This window comes from Eutrigla gurnardus (assembly GCF_963514095.1).
Source record: "Eutrigla gurnardus genome assembly, chromosome: 9".
Classification (NCBI taxonomy): domain Eukaryota; kingdom Metazoa; phylum Chordata; class Actinopteri; order Perciformes; family Triglidae; genus Eutrigla; species Eutrigla gurnardus.
In genome coordinates, this window is record NC_139923.1 from 21219980 (window position 1) to 21240485 (window position 20506).

The 20506-nt window shown below is 43.8% G+C and overlaps 1 protein-coding gene and 1 pseudogene across 7 annotated transcripts; one reads left to right on the top strand and one right to left on the bottom strand.

Annotated features, from left to right (window-relative positions):
- The first annotated feature begins 1309 nt into the window (after nucleotides 1-1309).
- Nucleotides 1310-3898, top strand: LOC311019097 (F-box/LRR-repeat protein 14 pseudogene; annotated as a pseudogene). Its single transcript has one exon. The product of its transcript is annotated as an F-box/LRR-repeat protein 14 pseudogene (transcript).
- A 533-nt stretch (nucleotides 3899-4431) lies between these two features.
- On the bottom strand, nucleotides 4432-19903 carry LOC311018874 (ELKS/Rab6-interacting/CAST family member 1-like). Of its 6 annotated transcripts, XM_084017947.1 has the most exons (22): nucleotides 19748-19903; nucleotides 18073-18860; nucleotides 17793-17981; nucleotides 15113-15404; nucleotides 14322-14449; nucleotides 14130-14204; nucleotides 13883-14038; nucleotides 13542-13709; nucleotides 13152-13319; nucleotides 12919-13056; nucleotides 12660-12800; nucleotides 12396-12536; nucleotides 12043-12236; nucleotides 11827-11838; nucleotides 11240-11375; nucleotides 11005-11136; nucleotides 10673-10729; nucleotides 9900-10060; nucleotides 9548-9695; nucleotides 8513-8608; nucleotides 7424-7609; nucleotides 4432-7156 (listed from the first exon to the last, which is right to left on the bottom strand). In XM_084017947.1, exons 2-22 carry the CDS (start codon nucleotides 18616-18618, stop codon nucleotides 7019-7021), a joined length of 3402 nt encoding a protein of 1133 aa, XP_083874073.1. In that variant the 5' UTR covers nucleotides 18619-18860; nucleotides 19748-19903; the 3' UTR covers nucleotides 4432-7018. The 6 variants fall into 6 exon arrangements, with proteins under 6 accessions (XP_083874073.1, XP_083874074.1, XP_083874075.1 ...); XM_084017948.1 differs by lacking the exon at nucleotides 10673-10729 and having other exon boundaries at nucleotides 19748-19902; XM_084017950.1 differs by lacking the exons at nucleotides 4432-7156; nucleotides 7424-7609 and adding an exon at nucleotides 8142-8262.
- Between the last annotated feature and the right edge of the window lie 603 nt (nucleotides 19904-20506).

Below are 20506 nucleotides of genomic sequence, written 5' to 3' on the forward strand. Positions count from 1 at the left end.
TTAGGTGTGAACCAGGGGCGTCTGCAGCATTTGATATGTGGGGGGTTCTGTTTAGGTGGGGGGTCTCGGGGTCCTCCCCCAGAACATTTTGGAACTAAGTAGATACAATTTCCCACATTTTGGTGCATTCTAACATGTTTTTAGAAGATGTCTCTTCTGTATCTAATGTCTCTTGTTCCTAGACATGGAAATGAGAATTAAATAGGCCTATCATTGTTATACTGACATTATTTAGAATGCCTTTGCAATAGTAGTTATACAACTGACTACAGACTCAAAACAAGCTTTTGCACAGTGTATATCACATAGTGGCATACACTCATGATGGCCTAAATATTAATCTGAGAGTGCATTGTTAATTTACACAAGGATTTTTTTCAGCTACTTAATTAAATATTATAAATTTATTTAAATTATTATAAATTAATAATTTATTATAATCAAGTACACAGGATATGTTTGTTAGATGTTATTTATTGCACACTAATAGCCTACAATCTAGCATTAAATATTAAAATTACACAGGAGATTTGCATTTTCTACTAAACAAGGTGTTTGTTGTCAAAATCAGCTCTTAGATTAGGTGACAGCCAGGTGTTTCCCATCATGCCCTGGGACTTACAGTCGGTGGAGAGCAACTAGCCAGATAAGCAAATCATCTGAGAAAATGCAGGATAACACTACAAAACACTGCTTGTTAAGACGTAGGTTTTTGTTGTGTTGTCCCGAATTTTCTAAGACGTTATTTCTGCAAATGGCGTTCCATACTCAAGAGGGAGGCAGGTGACACTGGTCCTCTGATATGGGTTGACAGGTTATAACTGTACTCAGTATAAGGACTCACAGAGACTGTTTTCAGAGGCAGCCTCTGTGGTTGCTGGTGGGCCTCGAAATGCTTCCAACAATACATATGGTTAGCTTCAGATTTCAGTCTCCTCTGCTGGGCAAAACATTGAGATCAGAGTTTTCTCATGGGAAACACTAAGCTAAATAATTTGCTTTTTTATGTTGATAATTATTTTCTGTGATACAACAATATTATTTCATGTAAAAATAGTATGTGTGTGCGTGTGTGTGTATGTCAACTTTTATATATTATCCCACTGGTCATTTATTACCAGTTTTACTTTACTGGCTGACAAAATTATTTTTAAGAATTAGAAATATTAGAAGGATTTCTAGAAGTAGAACTTCCAGCAATCAGCAGGTTGAACCAGCAGCCTAATAGTAACGATACCTATTACGTCCACTAGGAGTCGCTGCTCAGTGGCTGAAGTCTTTGGTTTATTCATTTGTAGCGATCCGGGATGCTGCTGGAAATGCCTCAGAAGGTAAAGCAGCCTGGCAGTTACCTTTGTACGAGCAAACAGCGTCGCGGAGGAAAGTTTCTGCCAACAAGAAAGTTCTTGGATACGCTTTGGGATGCGTTGGACTAACTAATATGATGTTTTTGGACAGCTCGGCCGGAGATGTTGATCTGCTTTTCACAAGTTTAGACGGATAACGCGACACCAAGGATCGCGAACGTTAGCGGAACCGCGTTAGCATAGCCTGCTCGGTTAATATTACGACCGCCTTTCGCAGTTTCCCACATCTGCGCTCCACTTTGTCAACATAGGAACTGTGTCGTCAGTGATATTTTTGTACTTTATTGAATATAAGAGTACGCTTCGCTCCGTCGAGATGGGCGGGTTTTGTTACGTTACGCACAATGCTAACTGGCTATAGTTAGCCTGTTCGCATGCTAGCTGACATTAGCTAACGTTGCCGAGCCAGCCAGTAACTTCGGCAGGAGAGTTTCGGCGAGCTAACCACGACGTAGTGTCGCCCACAATCGGCCTCTGCTGCTAAAAGAAGCCGACCCGCAGTCATGTTTGAAATGGAGACGCATATATCGTGCCTTTTCCCGGAGATCCTGGCCATTATTTTCAGTTATCTGGACGTTAAAGACAAAGGAAGAGTAGCCCAAGTGTGCGCGGCCTGGAGAGACGCGTCCTACCACAAGTCGGTGTGGAGGGGGGTGGAAGCCAAGCTCCATCTGCGGCGAGCCAACCCGTCTCTGTTCCCCAGCCTGCAGACCCGGGGGATAAAAAAAGTTCAGATTCTCAGCCTGAGGCGAAGTCTGAGTTACGTGATTCAAGGGATGCCGCACATCGAAAGCCTTAACCTGTGTGGATGTTTCAACCTCACAGACAACGGACTCGGACATGCCTTCGTACAGGACATCCCATCCCTGCGGGTGCTGAACCTCAGCCTTTGTAAACAGATCACCGACTCCAGCCTGGGCAGGATTGCCCAGTACCTCAAAAACCTGGAGGTGCTCGAGCTCGGGGGGTGCAGCAACATCACAAACACGGGCCTGTTGCTCATTGCCTGGGGCTTGCACAGACTCAAGAGCCTTAACCTGCGCAGCTGCAGGCATGTGTCCGATGTTGGCATCGGCCACCTCTCTGGCATGACCCGCAGCGCGGCAGAGGGCTGCCTGTCCCTGGAGAAGTTAACCTTGCAGGACTGCCAGAAGCTGACTGACCTATCACTCAAACACGTCTCAAAGGGCCTTAACAAGCTCAAAGTGCTCAACCTCAGCTTCTGCGGAGGGATATCGGATGCGGGGATGATCCACCTGTCGCACATGACCCATCTGTGCAGCCTGAACCTGCGGTCGTGCGATAACATCAGTGACACGGGGATAATGCACCTGGCCATGGGCTCCCTCCGACTGTCTGGACTCGATGTCTCCTTCTGTGACAAGATAGGGGACCAGAGCCTGGCTTACATCGCCCAGGGGTTGTATCAGCTCAAGTCCCTCTCTCTCTGTTCCTGCCACATCAGTGATGATGGCATCAACAGGATGGTACGCCAGATGCACGAACTCAAGACTCTCAACATTGGACAGTGTGTGAGGATCACAGACAAAGGGTTGGAGTTGATAGCGGATCACCTAACCCAGCTGACGGGGATTGATCTGTACGGTTGTACTAAGATCACTAAGAGGGGTCTGGAGAGGATAACGCAGCTCCCGTGCCTTAAAGTGTTAAACCTGGGACTGTGGCAGATGACTGAGAGTGAGAAAGTGAGGTGAAATCTCTCTTGTTCAGTATACATGTTGTGTATAGTGCTCAGTTGTATACAGAGAGGGACTGCCTGCGTCCATTCTTAATTTTACCTTCTATACTGTGACTACAAGCAAGCAGAGGGATTCGACATTGATCACTGGAATATTGTTGACCCCCGCTGCAATACTCCACTCTTAGTTTCAGTCTTGCTCTCTTCTGATGTGCGTTGTTTAATCTCAGCCTGTGTACAGTTCTTACTCTCTAGCTACCTCACCTATCACCCAAACACAGGAGTGCCTACTATCGCTGAATAATAGATTACAGTGCATATTTTTGTGACTCGCGTACCGATGGAGATTTAGATATTTAAAAAAAAAAAAATCTCATTGCAGAATAATAGCTAGTCATTTTAACTCTTAACATAAAGGCAAACTTTGATAGAATGTTTTTTGGCTGATGTATTTTTTACTTGTGTAACCAATATTTTTTTGTATTGAGTGACTGTTGACAAAATTGTACTTCAAATTGAAGTGGGTGGATCACTCCTGTCTGTCTTTGTTTACCCGTGTATAGTTGGCTATGTTTCATATTCCTGAGGAAATGTATCAGATGTTCCGATATTCTACTCTGTCAAAGGTTCATCAACACAACTACAGTAAGGCATAGTAATTAACAGCTGCCAAGGCTATATGCAATACCTTAAAACTGTTATCAGTGGGTTTTCTCCTGAGGAGCTTCCAACAATAGTGTCAGAGTATTTGTTTAAAAAAAGCAGTAATTTAAGATTGTTTTATATTCATACAGTAGTGATATTTATGAATAAAGATGGCAAATATGTTTCAGTTTTGTGTTTTACTTGTTTGATTTGTAGTTTTACTGCACACGATAATCTGAAGAACGCTTACTTTTAAAATAGCTTACTGAACTTACTGAATGAAATCAAGAGTGAATTATGTGATTACAAATATCTTAATCTCTTAATCATTTCACATCACAATACAAATTCAACCTGCCAGGACATTTAAACATTATAATGTGTGGTTGCTATTGAATTGAAGTTTCCAACCTGCTTAGTAATCCTGGAGTAGGATCTCAGGGTCTTAATCCTTACATACTCTAAATGTAGTGAATGTTACCAGTACGTTTGTGAACAACTTCACATTTGTGAGTCACATTTTGTATTCCAATAATGAAGATGTAACATACGTTTTCTTTAAGCGTTAAATTAACTTTAGAAGAGTTGGAAATGTTCTATCAGTTGGAGTGCTCGTCCTCAAACTGGTTAAAGAATATTTATTTGGTTGGAGCTTCCAGTAAAAGCAAACACCGGCGTCTATCTCTGTGACTTGTTTGAAGAACAAAATTGCAAGAAAACCAAGGCTTATAATTTATTTATTTACATACATACAAAAACCAAATAACTCACAAACATGTCTGTTTTGCTTTCTTTTTACAGTTTGATTTGTAACACAGACAGAAGGCAGTACATTTCTTTTACAAATGTGAAATAAACAAAATACCATGAAGTTGACAGAAGCCCCTTTAATCAGCTCTGTGTTCCACAATAAGGAATCCAGAAAAGGTGATGACGAGACATTAAGGCAAGGGCAGGGACACACAGGCCAAAATAAGGGGAATTTAAACCAAAAAATGCTTTATCAGAACCCTGTGGTGAAAGGGGGAGGGGCTAAAAAGGGAAGGAGGGAAATTAATCTCCACTCCCAACAGGTTTGACAGACGAGTACAACTACCATCCAACTAGCATCCTCCAAAACCAGTGGATGTGTTCCGTTTTGAGTTAAACACAGTTAGTCCATCTGTAAATCAACCGTACAGAGGAAGTTTGTTAGAAAACTCCTGGATGCAGTTTTGTTACGTAACATTATGTTCCTCTTTTCAACAGGGCCGAGGTGGCTGGATACTTTTTCATCAGGCGGTCTGCCTTCGACATCAACCAACAAAAAAAAAACATAACAGGTAAGAAGAAAAAAGACAATACCGTGGAATCTCAGGATAATACATTTACATCACCGTACGGTGAAAATATATATAAAAAAGCCGATTAGAAATCAATGCAAGAAAAGTACTCTCCCATCACACAGTCATGGTTTGACAACATTTGTATTTCACACGTTATTTTGACACAAAAGATTTTGACACTTTCCTCAGTTTCTGCTGAAGATACTAACTTGACCGTAATTTTGTTCAGAGCAGCTTGCTCTTCAATATTCTGTGCAAACATTCAATGCATATCCATACAGTAAACATTTTTATATATATTATATATACAACATAATATATATATTATACAATATATATTATATTATATATACATTATATATATATATATAATATATCTCTATAGAACATGACTTTCCGCAAGTTATGGCAGTACTGTCACACACACACACACACACACACACTTTTGTCCTGAAGACAAAATTCGATAAACGACAACTGCACTGCTTTTAACTTTTCAGATGTTTTTTTTTGTTTTTTTAAGAATGCACAACACCTTCCACTTAATTACCTTTATTCAGTCACTGTACGTGTTAAATAGCACGTTATTTACAAACTGATCTAAAAAGTCAAAATCTGCTGACTTTCAATTCCCATAAATGTAGATGCACTTAGTAATTAAAAACCTCAGCCCTGAATAAGATTTAAAAAAAAAAAAAAATACAATTAAGTCATCACTTGCATTTGTAAGTGATCTGAAAAATACAGGGGGGGGGGGCATCACTTGTATTCATCAGTGATTCAGTCAAACTAAAGATCAGGTGGGCTCTAAGTAACATCTATAGAAACTTTGGATGAGACTGAATGATCAGTGGATCTTACATCATGCCTTAGCACCAATATAACGGAGGAATAAATATCCCTGCATTAGGTCCAGTACTGATCTTTATTCATGCTCCAAGGCCACTAGAACGTTCTCAAAAGAAAGATTGCATACCTCATAAACAAGTGGACGTTGTGTGCAAAACCATCTAAGAATGAATACGTCTCAGAGAATAAAAGCTTTTTTTTCCCCCCCGTTTCCTCTCTCTCTCATTTGTATTTGATAACATTATGTAACTAAAAGCTGACCCTTGATCGGTGTCAAAGGTGAGGCCTTGATCCCCCTCTCATGCCAGCGTAGCCACAGACTACACGGTAAAAACGTACCTACGACTTCATCCCGGCTACAGTGACGGATCCACAGCTCCAAGCTGGTAGAGGAAACATTTGGAGAACACGCTGCGTTTATATTTGGTTATAAAAGGTGGTTCAGACGCTCTGCCACCTGTAGCTGCTTTTCTAACTAGTGACTGTGACCTACTAGTTGGGACGCTCCCTACGATACAAAATCAGCATCTACGTGGCTTATTATTGACCAACTGAACTGACCTTGAGATGTAGCAGCACCCCAGCTCTCCGAGACAAAAAAGTGCTTTCCTGCCCCATATAAGGAATAAATGTGATCCTTTCAACTCGAGAGGAATCTCAGGGGTAAGAGACTGAGATAGAAGTGGTGAAGTAACTGTGCTCGATCTGCCCCCGACATACAGGTGTGGAATTTATTTTTCAAACATTTAATTTTGGTGCGTTAACAAATACTTCAAGGTGAATTCTTATCTATTCACAAACCTCCCGTGAGCGTTCGCCTGCCTGTGATTAAATGTGTACTTTAGTTCTTCTCTTCCCACTGAGACTCACCCGTCTAACTGTCATTAAATGAGAGTTTTGCGGCGTATAATCTTATATTCGCTCAAAGAGTCATATATATCAAATTCGATTTTTTATAGAGGAACACTTGAGACAGGAAAGCACTTAAGAGTCATGGAAGTTTGTTCCAGGTTGGATGGGAACTTTCTCTCATCCTTCCAGAAGCCTCTCTGAGTGGAGGTAGGGGCACCTAGGTGCAGCTACAGATTGAGTGAAGACCAGAGGTCGACCGGGTTGCCTCTGAGGTCAGAGTGTCAGCACGACTCCTCCAGGGCGTTGACAACCTGCTCCAGGATATCGGGGCAGTAGTCTGCGATCTGCTGGAGAACAGAGTTGGCGTACTCCTGCAGCTCTCCGCTCTCCTTCTCACAAACCTCCAGCTCTCGCTCCAACTGGACGGAAAAAAGCATGAATTAGTTTCAGGTTAAAAAAAAAGTTATATACATTTTCCTTTCATAAAGAAGCATTTTATGGAAGTCATTTATTCCCTCATTCTGGGAAAGATGAACCACTGCCGGCAGAAATGTTTTAGATTTGTCTGAATATCTTAAAATGTTCCTCATAAAAAAAAACTGTCCTCCTGCACATATGTGCTTTTATTCCCTTGATGATATTAATTTAAATTCTGAATTCAGATGAATAACTAGCTCCTCCGCTACCTGTTCAACACTCATCTTCTGGAGCTCCTCCTCCCAGTCATCGGGGTCACTGTGGTGGTAGTGAGAGGGCGGCGTGAGCTGGCTGAGGATGCTGGGGTCCCGGTCATGGCAGAGGTCTGTCAGGTGGGCGATGTAGAGTTTGAGTTTACTGCGGTTCTGGGACAGGGCTAGAAGAGGGGGTATCATCTGGAGGGTGGGACGAAAGGGGGAGAAGAGAGTGTGAGGCAGGATCGAAAAAAAGAAACAAATATTATAGAGATATGCTCCTGGTCAAATGATTGTACTTAATGAAAGAGCCGAGCTCAAGACGCCACAAAACATCATCATATACATGCACACGTATACGAAGCCATCGCCACCTCACATAAGTGCAAACCTTTGATGGATTGTTGTGCGTGTATGCGTGGGAGTCTGGACACCGGTTTGCGTGGGTCAAAATGTAAGGAGCTAATCAGTGTAGTGACATGCAAAGGGCAGATGCTTTAGTTCGAGGCAGTGAGACTGAGCCAGGATCAAAACCATCTCATCCTCTTAGCTTGTGCATGCAAGCAGACACCACTGATCCCTGTCCTGTAAGCCACTTAGAGGCAATAAATTAACCGTTTACAGCATGGGATGAGTGGTTGGATGTACTCTCACAAAAATACACAAGCAATGATGACAATGACCATAAACAAGAAGAGAGGAATGGCACAATGACAAGTAAGCATGCAACAGAGCGACGATGAAGAAAGGCCGACAGGCTTTTCACACGAGCTCACCCTTCTGAACAAAATGGCTAAGAGAGAGAGAGGGGAAGGGCAAAAGGTCGGCTATGCCCAGATACCCTCCTCATCATCCTGTTAGCCACAAGGTAAGCCAATCGCAGCATTACAAAGGAACATTTGGTTAGTGTGTATACAGGCAGAAAAGTTAAAAAGACACAAGAAAACTTCAAATATCACTAAATAACTTGTGAGATCGAGACGATGTTCAAGCTTTTTTAAATTAAATTAGAAGTGTATTTTAAACATACATTACATTGTTAATGTTGGAGAAGCTGTTCAGAATGAAATAGATTGGTGACCAGTTAGTGGTGAGGTAAGCTACCTGATCTGGTGACGGTTTGTGATTTGTCTGGTCGGGAGCGGTTTTCAGATGGTCATCCTCATAGTTGTCTGCCATCAGTTTCATTCTGTTCTGAGTCTGGTGGTAAGAAGAAGATTAGATGAAGAGCAGTAACAACAAAAATATACATTTCTGAAGCTGTAATGAAAAGGTCAGTAAACATGCACTCCTGGCCATTGCTTATAATAACATTTTATTCTGTAGCATTATTACTGAGGTTTGTGAGTGTGGGTAAAATCACCAGGAATAAAACAAAATGCCTACCGGTATTTTCTTCACAGCAGGTTTTTTGACTCACAGTAAGAGAAACACAAGTGTCCCAGCAAGACGTTACAGCGTGGCAGTGAGCCAGCATGCATAATAGGACCCTGCAACAAGCAGCTAAATGGAACTGAGCCATCATTCCTTTATACATTTACAGGTCTGCTTTTCCTAAATGACACCAGGCAGTAGATCTAAAACGATCTAAGCATTAGGAAATCTGTCTGAAGCTACAAATAGATGCCCCAGTTTGTGAAATAACTTGACTGCCTATGTAACCTATTATCTCTTCTGCTAAGGCCTTTAAACAAGATCTGGTCAAAACATGTTATAAACATGCTTCTTACCCGTTTTCAAATCCTTTTTGGTGTACAGAATTGGGTACTGAGTGAAGGGAATTAAAATGTATTTGGCTATTTGGTGTTGGGATCGGTCCTAAATGGACACTGGATGTAGATGTCTTTGCTATTGCTAAATTATTTGCACACAGAACTCCGAGTTTGGTCAGTATAAGTGATAGGAAAGACTCATCCATTCACCATGTGAATCATGGATTTGCATACAAATTACCGCAGTTTACGTTTGAAAATATAGTGGCCACATCCATTGCTCATGTCAAAAGACACAGAATCATTGCGTGCAGGAAAGATAAATGGAAATAATATGAATGTGTGCATTCACGCTACAGCTCCCTGAACTATTCTAACACTTCAATCATGTTTTCCTCTCCATGGAAACCAGCAGCCCCCTCCCCACCTGCTGTTTGAGCTGTTGCACCAGTCTGTCCTTCTCCCGTTTCAGCAGAGCCACCTCGTCCTGGGTCTTCTTCTTCTTAGAGGAGGACAACTCCAGCAGGGCAATGTTAGCATCCTTCTCACTGATGGCAGCCAGCAGCGCCTCCTGCCTGTTAGGTGGGGAGGAAACAACATGGCATTTAACCACACAAGTAAATAGCTCAATTATCATGTATTATTCAGTGGAGAAAAATCATCCTGCCAGCTGGGGGAGGCCAGAATAGGATGACATTTTACAAGATGAAGGCAGCAATGAGTACTCCACAGTCTACTCCACCCTACTGTGTGTGTGTGTGTGTGTGTCTGTCTCTTACTTCATCTCCAGCACCTCCTCCAGGTGTTTCCTGCGCTCAGCTCGCAGGGTTGAGAGATGTGCCTCTTTCTCACCCAGAGACTGCTGGGTGGAGGCCAGCTTCGCCCTCATCGACTCCAGTTCCTGCTTCACTTTCTCCATGGCCCCCAGCAGCTCCTCCATCTGGGAACACACACACACACACACACACACACACACACAACAGCAATTCAATTCATGTATTGACTATAACATGTTACCTAAATCCATAGGTGCACACTGTGTTCTTTAATAAGAGGCAGGGGCAGCAGAGTTTGTGTGGGGGGTTAGGGGTCAACTAACACAGATACTATTAAACTACAGCACGAAATTTCATTTACCCGTCATTTATTTAAAAAGGGCACAACAGTACCATCGTTTCATGCTTTAATTACATTTGACTGAATGAGAGAGAATAATTCATCTACAAATCATCAATTCTATTGGCTACTTGATGTACGAGCACACCAATTAATCAGCATTGCTGTGTTTCATAAGCAAACAGCAGGTAAACAAAATAACATGACTATTACGGGCTGGAAACAGCAACACCTTACAGAATAATGCAGTCCAACAATGCCAATGTCAAATTCGCCAAAAAAAAAAAGAAGATCATCATGATCTTGACCTTCGCAAAGTCACATATTGCAGGATTGTTGCGTTATCGCATGAACTGTAGAGGTGTTGCTGTTATTGTGTCCACCCCTGTGAGTGTTGTTGCTCACCGACGGGAGGTCACACATACTGGGCTCATACCTTAGACCACTTAAAGTGGGCGAGGTTGGACTCATGCATTGATGTGAGTGAGTGCTTCTGAGAGGCGGTGTGAAGCAGAGAGAAAGGAAGAGAAAATGACAAGCAAAGATCAAAGAATTGAGAGAGAGATGGAGGCCAGAGGAGGTTAGGGCGGTGGAAACGGATGAGAAACACTACAACGGCAGCAAATGAAGGAGGAAGAATCTCAGTATATGAAGGTGTTGATTTTTTATGTACATAGATGTTTAGATAATGCGTGTAGTGTATGCCTGATTCTTTGGGTGGGTTAATATTGCTTTGTCTCGTGTGCCTGTGTTCGGGGAGCTGTGTACCTGTTTCTCCTGCAGAGACCTGGCAGCCTCCTCCTGTGCCAGCACCATCTCTCGCTCAGCAGTGATCTGAACACTCTCTCTCAGGGCCTCCTCCAGCTCCTCTATGCGCTCCGACTTCTGACGCAGAGTGTCCTTCGTTGTAGGGGTGGGGAGAGGTCACGTTATGGTTTGTTGGACGCTGAACTCGTAACTTGTAATGCAAGGATCATATGGGTGAACCAGACACGCGTCTCACCTTCACCTGCTGGGAGCTCTCGGACACGTCTCCCTCCCTCTTCCTGGCCTCCTCCACGAGTCGAGCATTCCTGCTCTTCTCCACCTGCTCCTTGTGCTTCAGAGACGCCACCTTCTTTGACTGGTCCTTCATCTGTCTAAAAACGGGACGCCGCCGGGAGAAGTTATGTTACGTACAGTTAGAAGATAGTCCCACTTCACATGCAGGTGTAATGTATAATTGCAATTGAAAATAGATGGTAATGTTGTGGGAAAAGTGCAAATAAGTAATGTTTAGTACAGATATGCACTCAATAATTAATAATGATCATCCATGAAGTCATAATTGTAGCCAATTGTAAGTAGATACAGTGGCATTTTCAAATCAAATGCAAACAAAAACAGATGTAATCCGATGAAAATCTACAACAACAAAAAAGGTAAGTGGAAGGACAAAAAGTGAAATATGTCAAGACAAGGCAGTTGCTTGCAGCACCACATAGTGCAGAGAGGGAAGATGTAGGGGGAAACGAGAGAGAAACGTGAGAAGGGAACAAAAACAATAAGGTTGCCAGGGTCAAGGAAGAGAGAAAAAGAGCAAAAACTAACCTGGAGGCGAAACTGGTGGGGTGAGAGATTTCCGGTGTAAAGACAAGAAAACAGTAAAGAGAAAAACAGAGCAGGAAGATAAGTCAACATGAAGAAAAAGAGAAAGCAGGAGGGAGGGGGCCAGAACATTTGAACACGTGGTGCAGAGTCGATGTCCGCATCCTTCAAATGTACCTCCTTTAACAGCCATCCTGACACATGCATGTTTCCACCCACCTCTCCAGCTCATTGATCTTCTTATCCTTGTCATTCTTCTCATTCTCCATTTCCCGAAGGATCTCCAGCAGGCGGTCCACCTCAGCCTGGGCCTTCCCAGAATCCTCTCTGTGGCGGACCACTTCCTGTTCGAGGTTCTTAATGCGCTCGGCCAGCTCGGTGTTGGCCTGAGCCTCCAGGGCTGCATTTTGAGCCTGACAAAAGGATGGGACGCCAGTTAGAAAGCAGATATAACCGCTTCGGTGCCAGCAGGTAAGGGTTGGTTTACAGACTATGCCATAATCACATAACGTATTAACAGCGTCATGTAGAGAGTCAGCACAGAGACAGGCTTCTTTATTTTGGGATCTCACTCTCTTAAGATGATTCTCCACTTTGAGGCACTCCTCTCTCTTCTGCTCCAAGGCAATCTCCATGCTCTTGAGTTTGGAGTCCTTCTTCAGACCAGAGGAGGCCAGGGATGATGCATGCTCCTTCAGGTCCAACAGAGAAGTCTACACACACACACACACCCACATACACATAAGTATAGATGAACCTTTTCCAGTATGGGACTGAGGAGAATACATTAGATCTAATACAGGCATCCATGACTCATCGCAAAGTAGCTCTCTCACCTCTCTGTCTGACAGGTCTCCCTGCAGTGTGCTCAATCTCTCCTTCAACTCTTTCAGTTCCTTCTTGTTGTTGTCGATCTCCTCCGTCTTCTCCCGGTCATCTCTGTCTCGCTGCTCTTTTAGACGCTCAATGATGCGCTCCTGGGTGGAGGTAAAGAAAACGATCACTCATGCCGCCGCAGACATGATCAACCAACACGCAGACATCGCCTCCAAATGAACATGCACACAATTAGTAACTTAGTACGTGCAGACTCACCTTTTCTGCGAGAGATTCCTCCAGTGTGGTGAGAGCAGTGTCGGTGTTGGAGGTGTCTGCCTGCAAAGACTTGACTCTCTCCTTCAGACTGCTCATCTGCTTCTCCTTGTCCCTCAGCTGCTCCTGCAGGTTCTCAATCTACAGCGCAAACACACATTACAATCAGTCAGAATGAGCCACGTCCACATGTAGCATGATGAATGAATGAAAAAGCTCTCCGTCATAATGATAACCTTCTTCTGCAGCACGTTGACTTTGCGCTCCTTAACCTCCAGCATGTCCTTGAGGTCATGGATCTCCCCGTTGAGTGTACCCTTCTCTTCGGACATTTCTTGGATCTGCTTGCTCTTCTTATTCAGAGTTGCCTCCTTCTCCTCCAAGCGCAGGCGCAAGGCATCCACCTGGTCGGGGGAACGTGGACGACTTAAAACACTTATCCTCCCAAAATCAAACAAGACAGGAAGACATCGTCCATAACATGTGGGGACTAATGTACTTTTGTTTGTAGGATCTAATTCACAAGTAGGAAGAACAAGTGTGCCCTTAAAGTGCTCTTGCTTATGACCTATTCCAAAGTCATCTGGGCGTGAGCGTGTAGATATGCTGTCTGTTATCTGCCGTACCTCGGTCTGTAAGATGGCAGCTCGCTGCTCCTTGGCAGTGAGGGACTCCTTGAGGACTTCAATGTGCTGCTTGCTGTCTGAGAACTGGTTTGTGAGCGTCTCCAGCTTAGTCTGCAAACCGAGCATCTCGGTGTCCTTCCTGGAGAGGTCCTGCTTCACCTGCTCCATCTGCAACGGGTGAGGCCATGGGGGAAAGAACAGGGAGGCATGAAGATGAAACTTAGCAAATTTAAGCTTCTACTGAATTGAAGACAGCTGCTGAGGAAAGCATCCGATTAGTGAGAGCCCTGCTTGTGAATCGAAGATGTACGACAATTTTTCCGTCAAACCGAATCCATCACCTTGTTCTTCATAAACTTCATGTGACTGCGGTACACCTCCATCTGCTTCATCTCCTCCTGACGCTCCTCACAGCTCAGGAGTCCATTGGATTTCAGCATTAGCAGCTCCTCCTCCATGTCTCTCAGGCCTCGCTCCATTGAAATCATTTTAGCATCCTAGCAGTGATGAAACCCACGGAGAATGAAAATGCGTGACCAAACACAACACAAACATACACTTATACACCGCACTTTTTAAAATCCTCACCTTCATGTCGATGACAGTCTGTAGAGCCTTAGTTTTTGTGGACTCGGGGGTTCCCTCGTATCGGCGATGCAGCTCCTTTTGTGTCAGATGAAGAAGAAGAAGTTTCATGTTTCATATCAAAGTATTAACAAGAGAAAATAACAGACCGATGGAATGAAGGGTTGTTTCTCCCATGGCTGGCCTGGACATTACCTCTCTCAGTGCATTAATCTCTCGGTCTCTCTGGTCCAGTAAACTCTCAAGGTGATGCCTGTGCATCTCTGCATCAGCCAGTCTCCTGGTCCGCTCCTGGTCCTCCTCTGATGCCTTGGCAGATGGCCCTGAGACAGAGTACATAACACTATAAGGAAGTAGGTAGAAAGACATTTGTTTCATCGGCTAAATTATCTAAAAGCACGGGATTCACAACTCCACAGCCAACACGAACCAAAAACAAATAACAGTATTTCAATGTATTTATTATCTATCAAAAGATATTCTATTGGGTTTAAATGGGTTTGGGGTTTCTTCCTGGGTTTCCTGCATCTGGTTTGTCAAATGTGATATCTGACATTTTTCCGTCACCATTATATGAAATCATTTTGGAAGAAATCAATGCAAGGGACTTTGCATGAAACCCTCAGTATTCTGAGCCTCAGAAGCGTGCTTGGGTTTAAAGCACATATCGTGGTTAGTTTATGGAGCACAGAAACCCATATTTTGAAAGCGGGGGAGAGAGAGAGAGCTAGGGTGGAGCTGAGGGGGAACGAGAAATCGGCTATAAGTAATAGCCTGGGACTAAAACCTTCCCAAAATGTTTGCGGAGAAACATTTCAACTCTGTATTTCCTGTTGACTTTTACTGTTTTGTGAAATAATCTGAATTTATTGGCCAATGGAAGAACTGCTCCTCAGAATTGTTCTGCATTGGCTTCAACATTTGAGTGTTGAGCATCAATTAGCATTAAACTTCTTCTACTTCTTCTTCTCAAGACCCAAAACCACCTTTGCTCTGCAGCATCTCCAGAAGTTTCTTGATGGACTCGTCTCTGGCTCCGAGGGTTTGCTTCTGTGTGTCGATCCTTAGCTCCATCTCCTCTAGGGTCTTTCTGAGGAGGAACAGCTCTTTGGCCTGCCTGTCGTGCTCTGCCTGTAGCCGCCGGTAGTTCTCCTCTGTAGGTTCAGACGTGAGGGCCAGATCCCGGCATTGGATGGCAGGGTCTTGCTGGAACAGCTGGTTCAGGTCCCTCTGGATCCTCAGCTCATCCTGGAGAGCCTGAACGGTCATCTGGAGATGCTAGAAACAAACGAGACGCACATGCATTCGTTTACATTCTCCTCCTTCTGTCTGTCGCTTTGACTTTATTACAAGAAGATTTCTAAAAAGGTCGATAAGGTGAAGGTAATGTAATTATTTGAATAACACAGGGGCTGCTCCCATCCACCTTTATGGGATTGGATCCCGGCAGAATATTGTGTTACGACAGCCTCTAATCGTGACTGAAAATTCTACGGTGCCCTAACCCTAACCCTGATGCACCCCCAACAGCCAGGCTTTGTGGACAGTGTTACGTTTCATGCCAGAGAAATACAAGCGTGAAACACAATCAGCCTAGTGTAGTATTGCATTGTTTGTGGCATCCGACGCTGCAGAGACTTGGCAGAGCCGCTGTAAGACAGTGACACAAGGCTGTGTTACACTCTGGTCTGAACCAGCTGTGAGCGTTTTCAGACGACAGAACAAAGAGAGAAGTCAGTGTCTGCGTTCTTTTCTCTCCGTCCTCCTCCAGCACCCTCCCTTTCCTCCCTTTGTCATTCTCTCCTGCTCCCTCCACCGGCACACACTATTCTCCTCCACACACACTTTTCATCAACCTTGCTTCTCGCCCTATCTCTTCCCTCCAATACTCTCACCTCTCCTCTCATAACCCTCCCTTTCCATCACCCTCTCCACCCCGTGACTAAGGCTGACTCACTGCTGTGACTGCACCGCTCCACCCCCCACATACACACAGACAGATGCATGCACGGAAACACACACACACACTCTCTCACACTCACACACACACCTTCCTCAGCTCCCATATTCTCACTCTCTCTGCCTGAGGAGAGGTAACAGTCAGGCGTTTGAGAGAGCACAAAGAATAGAAGATGCGATGCACTTACTAAACTGATCCCAACACTAAGTCATAACTCATATAGACACAGAGCTCACTGCACACAGAGCCAAGCCTCTGCTACAGATCATCCGAAGCACTGGGCAAACTGTATACAAGTCAAAATGTTAAAAGCAGCTCAGTGTGTGATACATATCCGACTCCGACTCTTATCTGCTGATTTGATGAAACATCACTGGCATTTCACAACATTCTATAATACATTTGAGATTTTATCAATGTGGCAAGGAGTACCTTAGCAAGAAATATCTGATAATATTAGGTGAGTACCTGGCCTACTTTTTTTTTAAAATAGGAAATGGAAGATGGCAGCCATTTCATACTACTAAAGACTAGAAACAGTAATCACTTATTTATGACAGGCATACATTCCTTGTAGTAGGGATTTTGTGACCAGCACACATGTTAGCATAGAAAGCACAGAAACATAAAGGACTCTCATAAATATACAAATGCAGAGGCTTGGACCTGCATTCGATGAGGGCATGCAGTTTAACGGAAACTGTAATTAGCTAAATGCCTTTCGAGTGTGTGTGCGTGTGTGTGTGTTTGTGCGTGTGTGTCTATGCTCTCTGCTGCATGTGTGCCAGCATGGGAGGTGGAAGCTGACATATGAAAGCAGACATCCCTAAATTACAGCACCCACTGATTAGTCCTGCACTACTCGGGCATTACCAGGAATTAGTCCACAGTGTGATTCAGTGACTCAGCAGGAGTGAAAACAGCTAATTATTCACATTTACCCATTCATTAAGAATCACAATGAAATAAAGACTATTTCTCTTCATTAGTGAGACTTCATTTGCACAATTTCCACAACAAACTGTAGCATTTCAAAATGCCCTAACCCTGTGCCTATATTTATTCACTGATTTAAAAAAATATATATACATTGTTAAACATGTGTGCATACGGTATGATACAGTATGCAGAGATGTTTGGAGGGACTGGCCTCAAATAGTTTTAGATTCAGAGCCAAGGATTAGGAAAACAAGTGAAAATGGACCCAGATGTAGCAACGGGGAACGGAGGGGAAAGGCTGGTTTTCTGCATCTTAAAGCAGAATAATGAAGCCATATGGATGAATGGAGACAAAAATGTCTCTGCACTGGCTAAACGACTATGGCTGGTTTAAAATTTCACACATTTTCCCCATCCTGTTCACCACATTCAGCATGTTCTAAAACATACAGAAATGCTAATGCAGCCATTAGTCTTATGAGCCCTTTCATCTATTAAGCACGGGCATATAGCTTCATATAAGAGGATTAAGTAGATGGTAAAAACCTGCCTCTAGCTGATGCCGAGAGAGGAGAAAGAGAGGGAAACACACTTGTACTAAAGCTGACACATTGGGTGAAAGGCATTTTTCCAGAGACTCATGTTCAACCCAGGCAGACTGATGACTCTATTCAGACTGATAAAATGAGTTAATGAGGCTAGAAACAGGAATTTTAAGGCAAAAACATAAATTCTAACTCGTCATATGAATATAAGGGAACACTAACCTGTGCTTCGTCTTGAATCACACGGTATTGTTCCTTCCAAACAGTGATCTTAGAGACCTCATCTTTCCTGAGAGCTCGCTCCTTTTTTAACTCTGGGCTCCAGAAGGTCTTGATAGAATTCATGGAGGAGCTGAGCTTGCTCTCCTTGACCTCCACTTCTCGCCGCAGCATCTCATTCTCGCGCAGAATCTGAGAAAGCAGGATAAAGAGGTAGCAAATAAATACTGCAAATGTGTCGACTTCTTTCCAAAGCTTTCATAGAGAATAAATAGCAAAATACCTCTTTCAGTTGGGCCTGTAGGTCTAGTATGGTGTTGTCTCTGGCCTGCCTCAGAGAATGGGGTACAGTGGAGGCCAGATGGTGGTCCCCAAATGCTAGAGCGTCACCTGCCATTATGCCTGCCGGCAGCAAAGCACTGCCAGGCACTGAGGTGGAGATGTTGGGGGTGCTAGCGGCCACGACTCCACTGCTGCTGCCCCTTGACCCGTACGTCACCCGCTGTCTCCCCATGGTCGTCATTGTCCCGCCACTTTTGGGAATGTGGTCACCTGGCATGGCGACCTCGTTGTCGCTCAGGTACATCGGTCCTGAGGTGGCATACGCCGCATTGAGGGACTGGATGTTCTCCATGGAGAGCGTCTTGCCTCCTGCTCCTCCGGGACCTCCTCCACTGCCTCCTGTGCTGTTGGTGCGTCGGTGTCCCATGCGGGGAGAGCGGGGAAGACGAGGGGAACGGCCAGATCCCTGATTACCAGAACCCCCTCCATCTCTTCCTCCACTGTGGTTGGCATCCCCTCTGCCAACAGAGCGGGCACTACCGTACATCTTCCGCTAAGTAGAGGACTGGAGCCGACAGCAAAAACTGAAGACTTCAAGTACCTGTATATGTTTGTCGATTTTGTGACTTTCAACAACTGTGTGAATATGTGTGATCCTGCTTTAACTGGAGACGGCGGCCACAATGGTGGTGATAAAATAGAGGTCTGATGCGCTCCTCTGTCAGGGACAGACAATGTCTTCTTTCAACAGGAGCTATCCAGTGTGATAGCACAAATGAGGACACTGATCTGCAAAGAAAACACAGTTGTTCCCCTATGAATTGCATAGCAATAGCATACATAAAGCACCCGTTATCAATTAATAAGACAACCAAGAGTTTGTATAATTGGCAAAACGTTGGGAGCCAGCGATTTAAGTTGAATATAGCATTATAAGTGTTGGAAAGGAACAACCCTCTGTCAGAGAGAGAGAGAGGGAGTAAAAAGCCCTTTAACTGGGGAGTCTGCGTGGCCTTGCTAGCAGCTAACGTTACCTTAACGTACCGGCTAACGGTAAAGGCTGACATTTCTGCCTCTAACTAAACGTCTTTCCCTTTAATCGCTGTCGTTTGCTTGACATGTGTGTACATCGATTCGTATATTTTGTCTGCGGAATAAATGTTGAAGGTCCGAATATTTTTTCCCCGATGTGCTGACGCTATGGATTAAAACTAGCAAGGGGAGGGAAAATGGGATTGTCCACGGTGGACACTGAGGAGGGGGTGGGGGGGGATTCCTGCTCGTAAAACTGCATGCAAATAGAAATAAGAGTCTGTAAAAATAAATAGCTAGGAAGCTTATTCGATGAATTCGTTAGATGCGGTGTGATTTTGCACATTCCTAACGATACGGTACGGATATCTGCTTCGGAGACACCCACATCAAACCGTATCCATTTTTCTACACCACTACGGAACGGCTTTGCATTTTTAAGCTTCTTCATACGGATGTTCCCATTTTAACGTAGCCTAGCTGCTAGTATAGTATATATATCAGGGAGAGAGCTTAACACACGATTAACGTTAGCTTGCCGTGTCATAGGCTAGTCCATCGGATATATGTGGTCAACTAGAACCTCTATTTTTTTTTTTCGCTAACACAATAGCCGTTGGTGAAAACCTCGCCAAAGAAACTACCTTTATGGTTGTCCGGCGGAGTTCAAATCGGTGCCAGCACTGAAACCTCTGTCAGTCGGAAATCAGCAGCAAAAGTCGTCATTTTAATGTCAATTGCTCGATAGATGTCTTATCTGATTTTCCCATCTTCTTGCCAGCAGTACCAGCGGCTCTGGAGAGCCAGGGCGCCTCAGTGACGTCAAGCCTCCTGTGCGCGTACACGAGAGTGTTTCTCGCCACGCTTGAATTTTAAACGCGCGGTCACGAGCTTTATGGCGGTTGAACGTAGACAGCAACGGAAGGCGTAGTTTTAATGAACACGACGAGATAACTAAACGTTGTGGTCATTGTATAAAATAGTGAAGGGACAGCGATGGAAATATAGATACCGGTAACCACAATTTGGAATTTATATCTCTGATATTAACAATACAATATTAAGACAGTGTCATAATCTTTTAATTTTGTATGAAATCGTGTTTAGTCAAACGCCAGCAGGGGGCAGTGCTCACTTGAAGGAAACGTGTACCTCGAAATAGCTGCATTAAAATAATACAATTGTCTAATGTTCTGGCTGGCTTCACACAATTTCAATAAACGAAATTGAGTATTGGGTACGTATATGAGGTAGGATATTAGCCACTTATTATGAAAAATTACATTCTTAATGTTTTCAGTCATTTGTAGTCTGAAAAAAAGAGCGTACAAACTATTAGTTTGATAATAGTGTGATCAAAGTAGTAATTTTGTCATATACGTTATTGAATATTAAAGTTTCTA

Coding starts and splice junctions, on each gene's coding strand:
- LOC311018874 (XM_084017947.1), bottom strand. CDS start 18,618: ATGTACGGTAGTGCCCGCTCTGTTGGCAGAGGGGATGCCAACCACAGT. Junction 14,450..15,112: donor GGAGATGCTGCAGAGCAAAG/GTGGTTTTGGGT, acceptor ACTCTGTCTCAG/GGCCATCTGCCAAGGCATCA. Junction 7,157..7,423: donor AGAAGATGAGTGTTGAACAG/GTAGCGGAGGAG, acceptor TTTTCCGTCCAG/TTGGAGCGAGAGCTGGAGGT.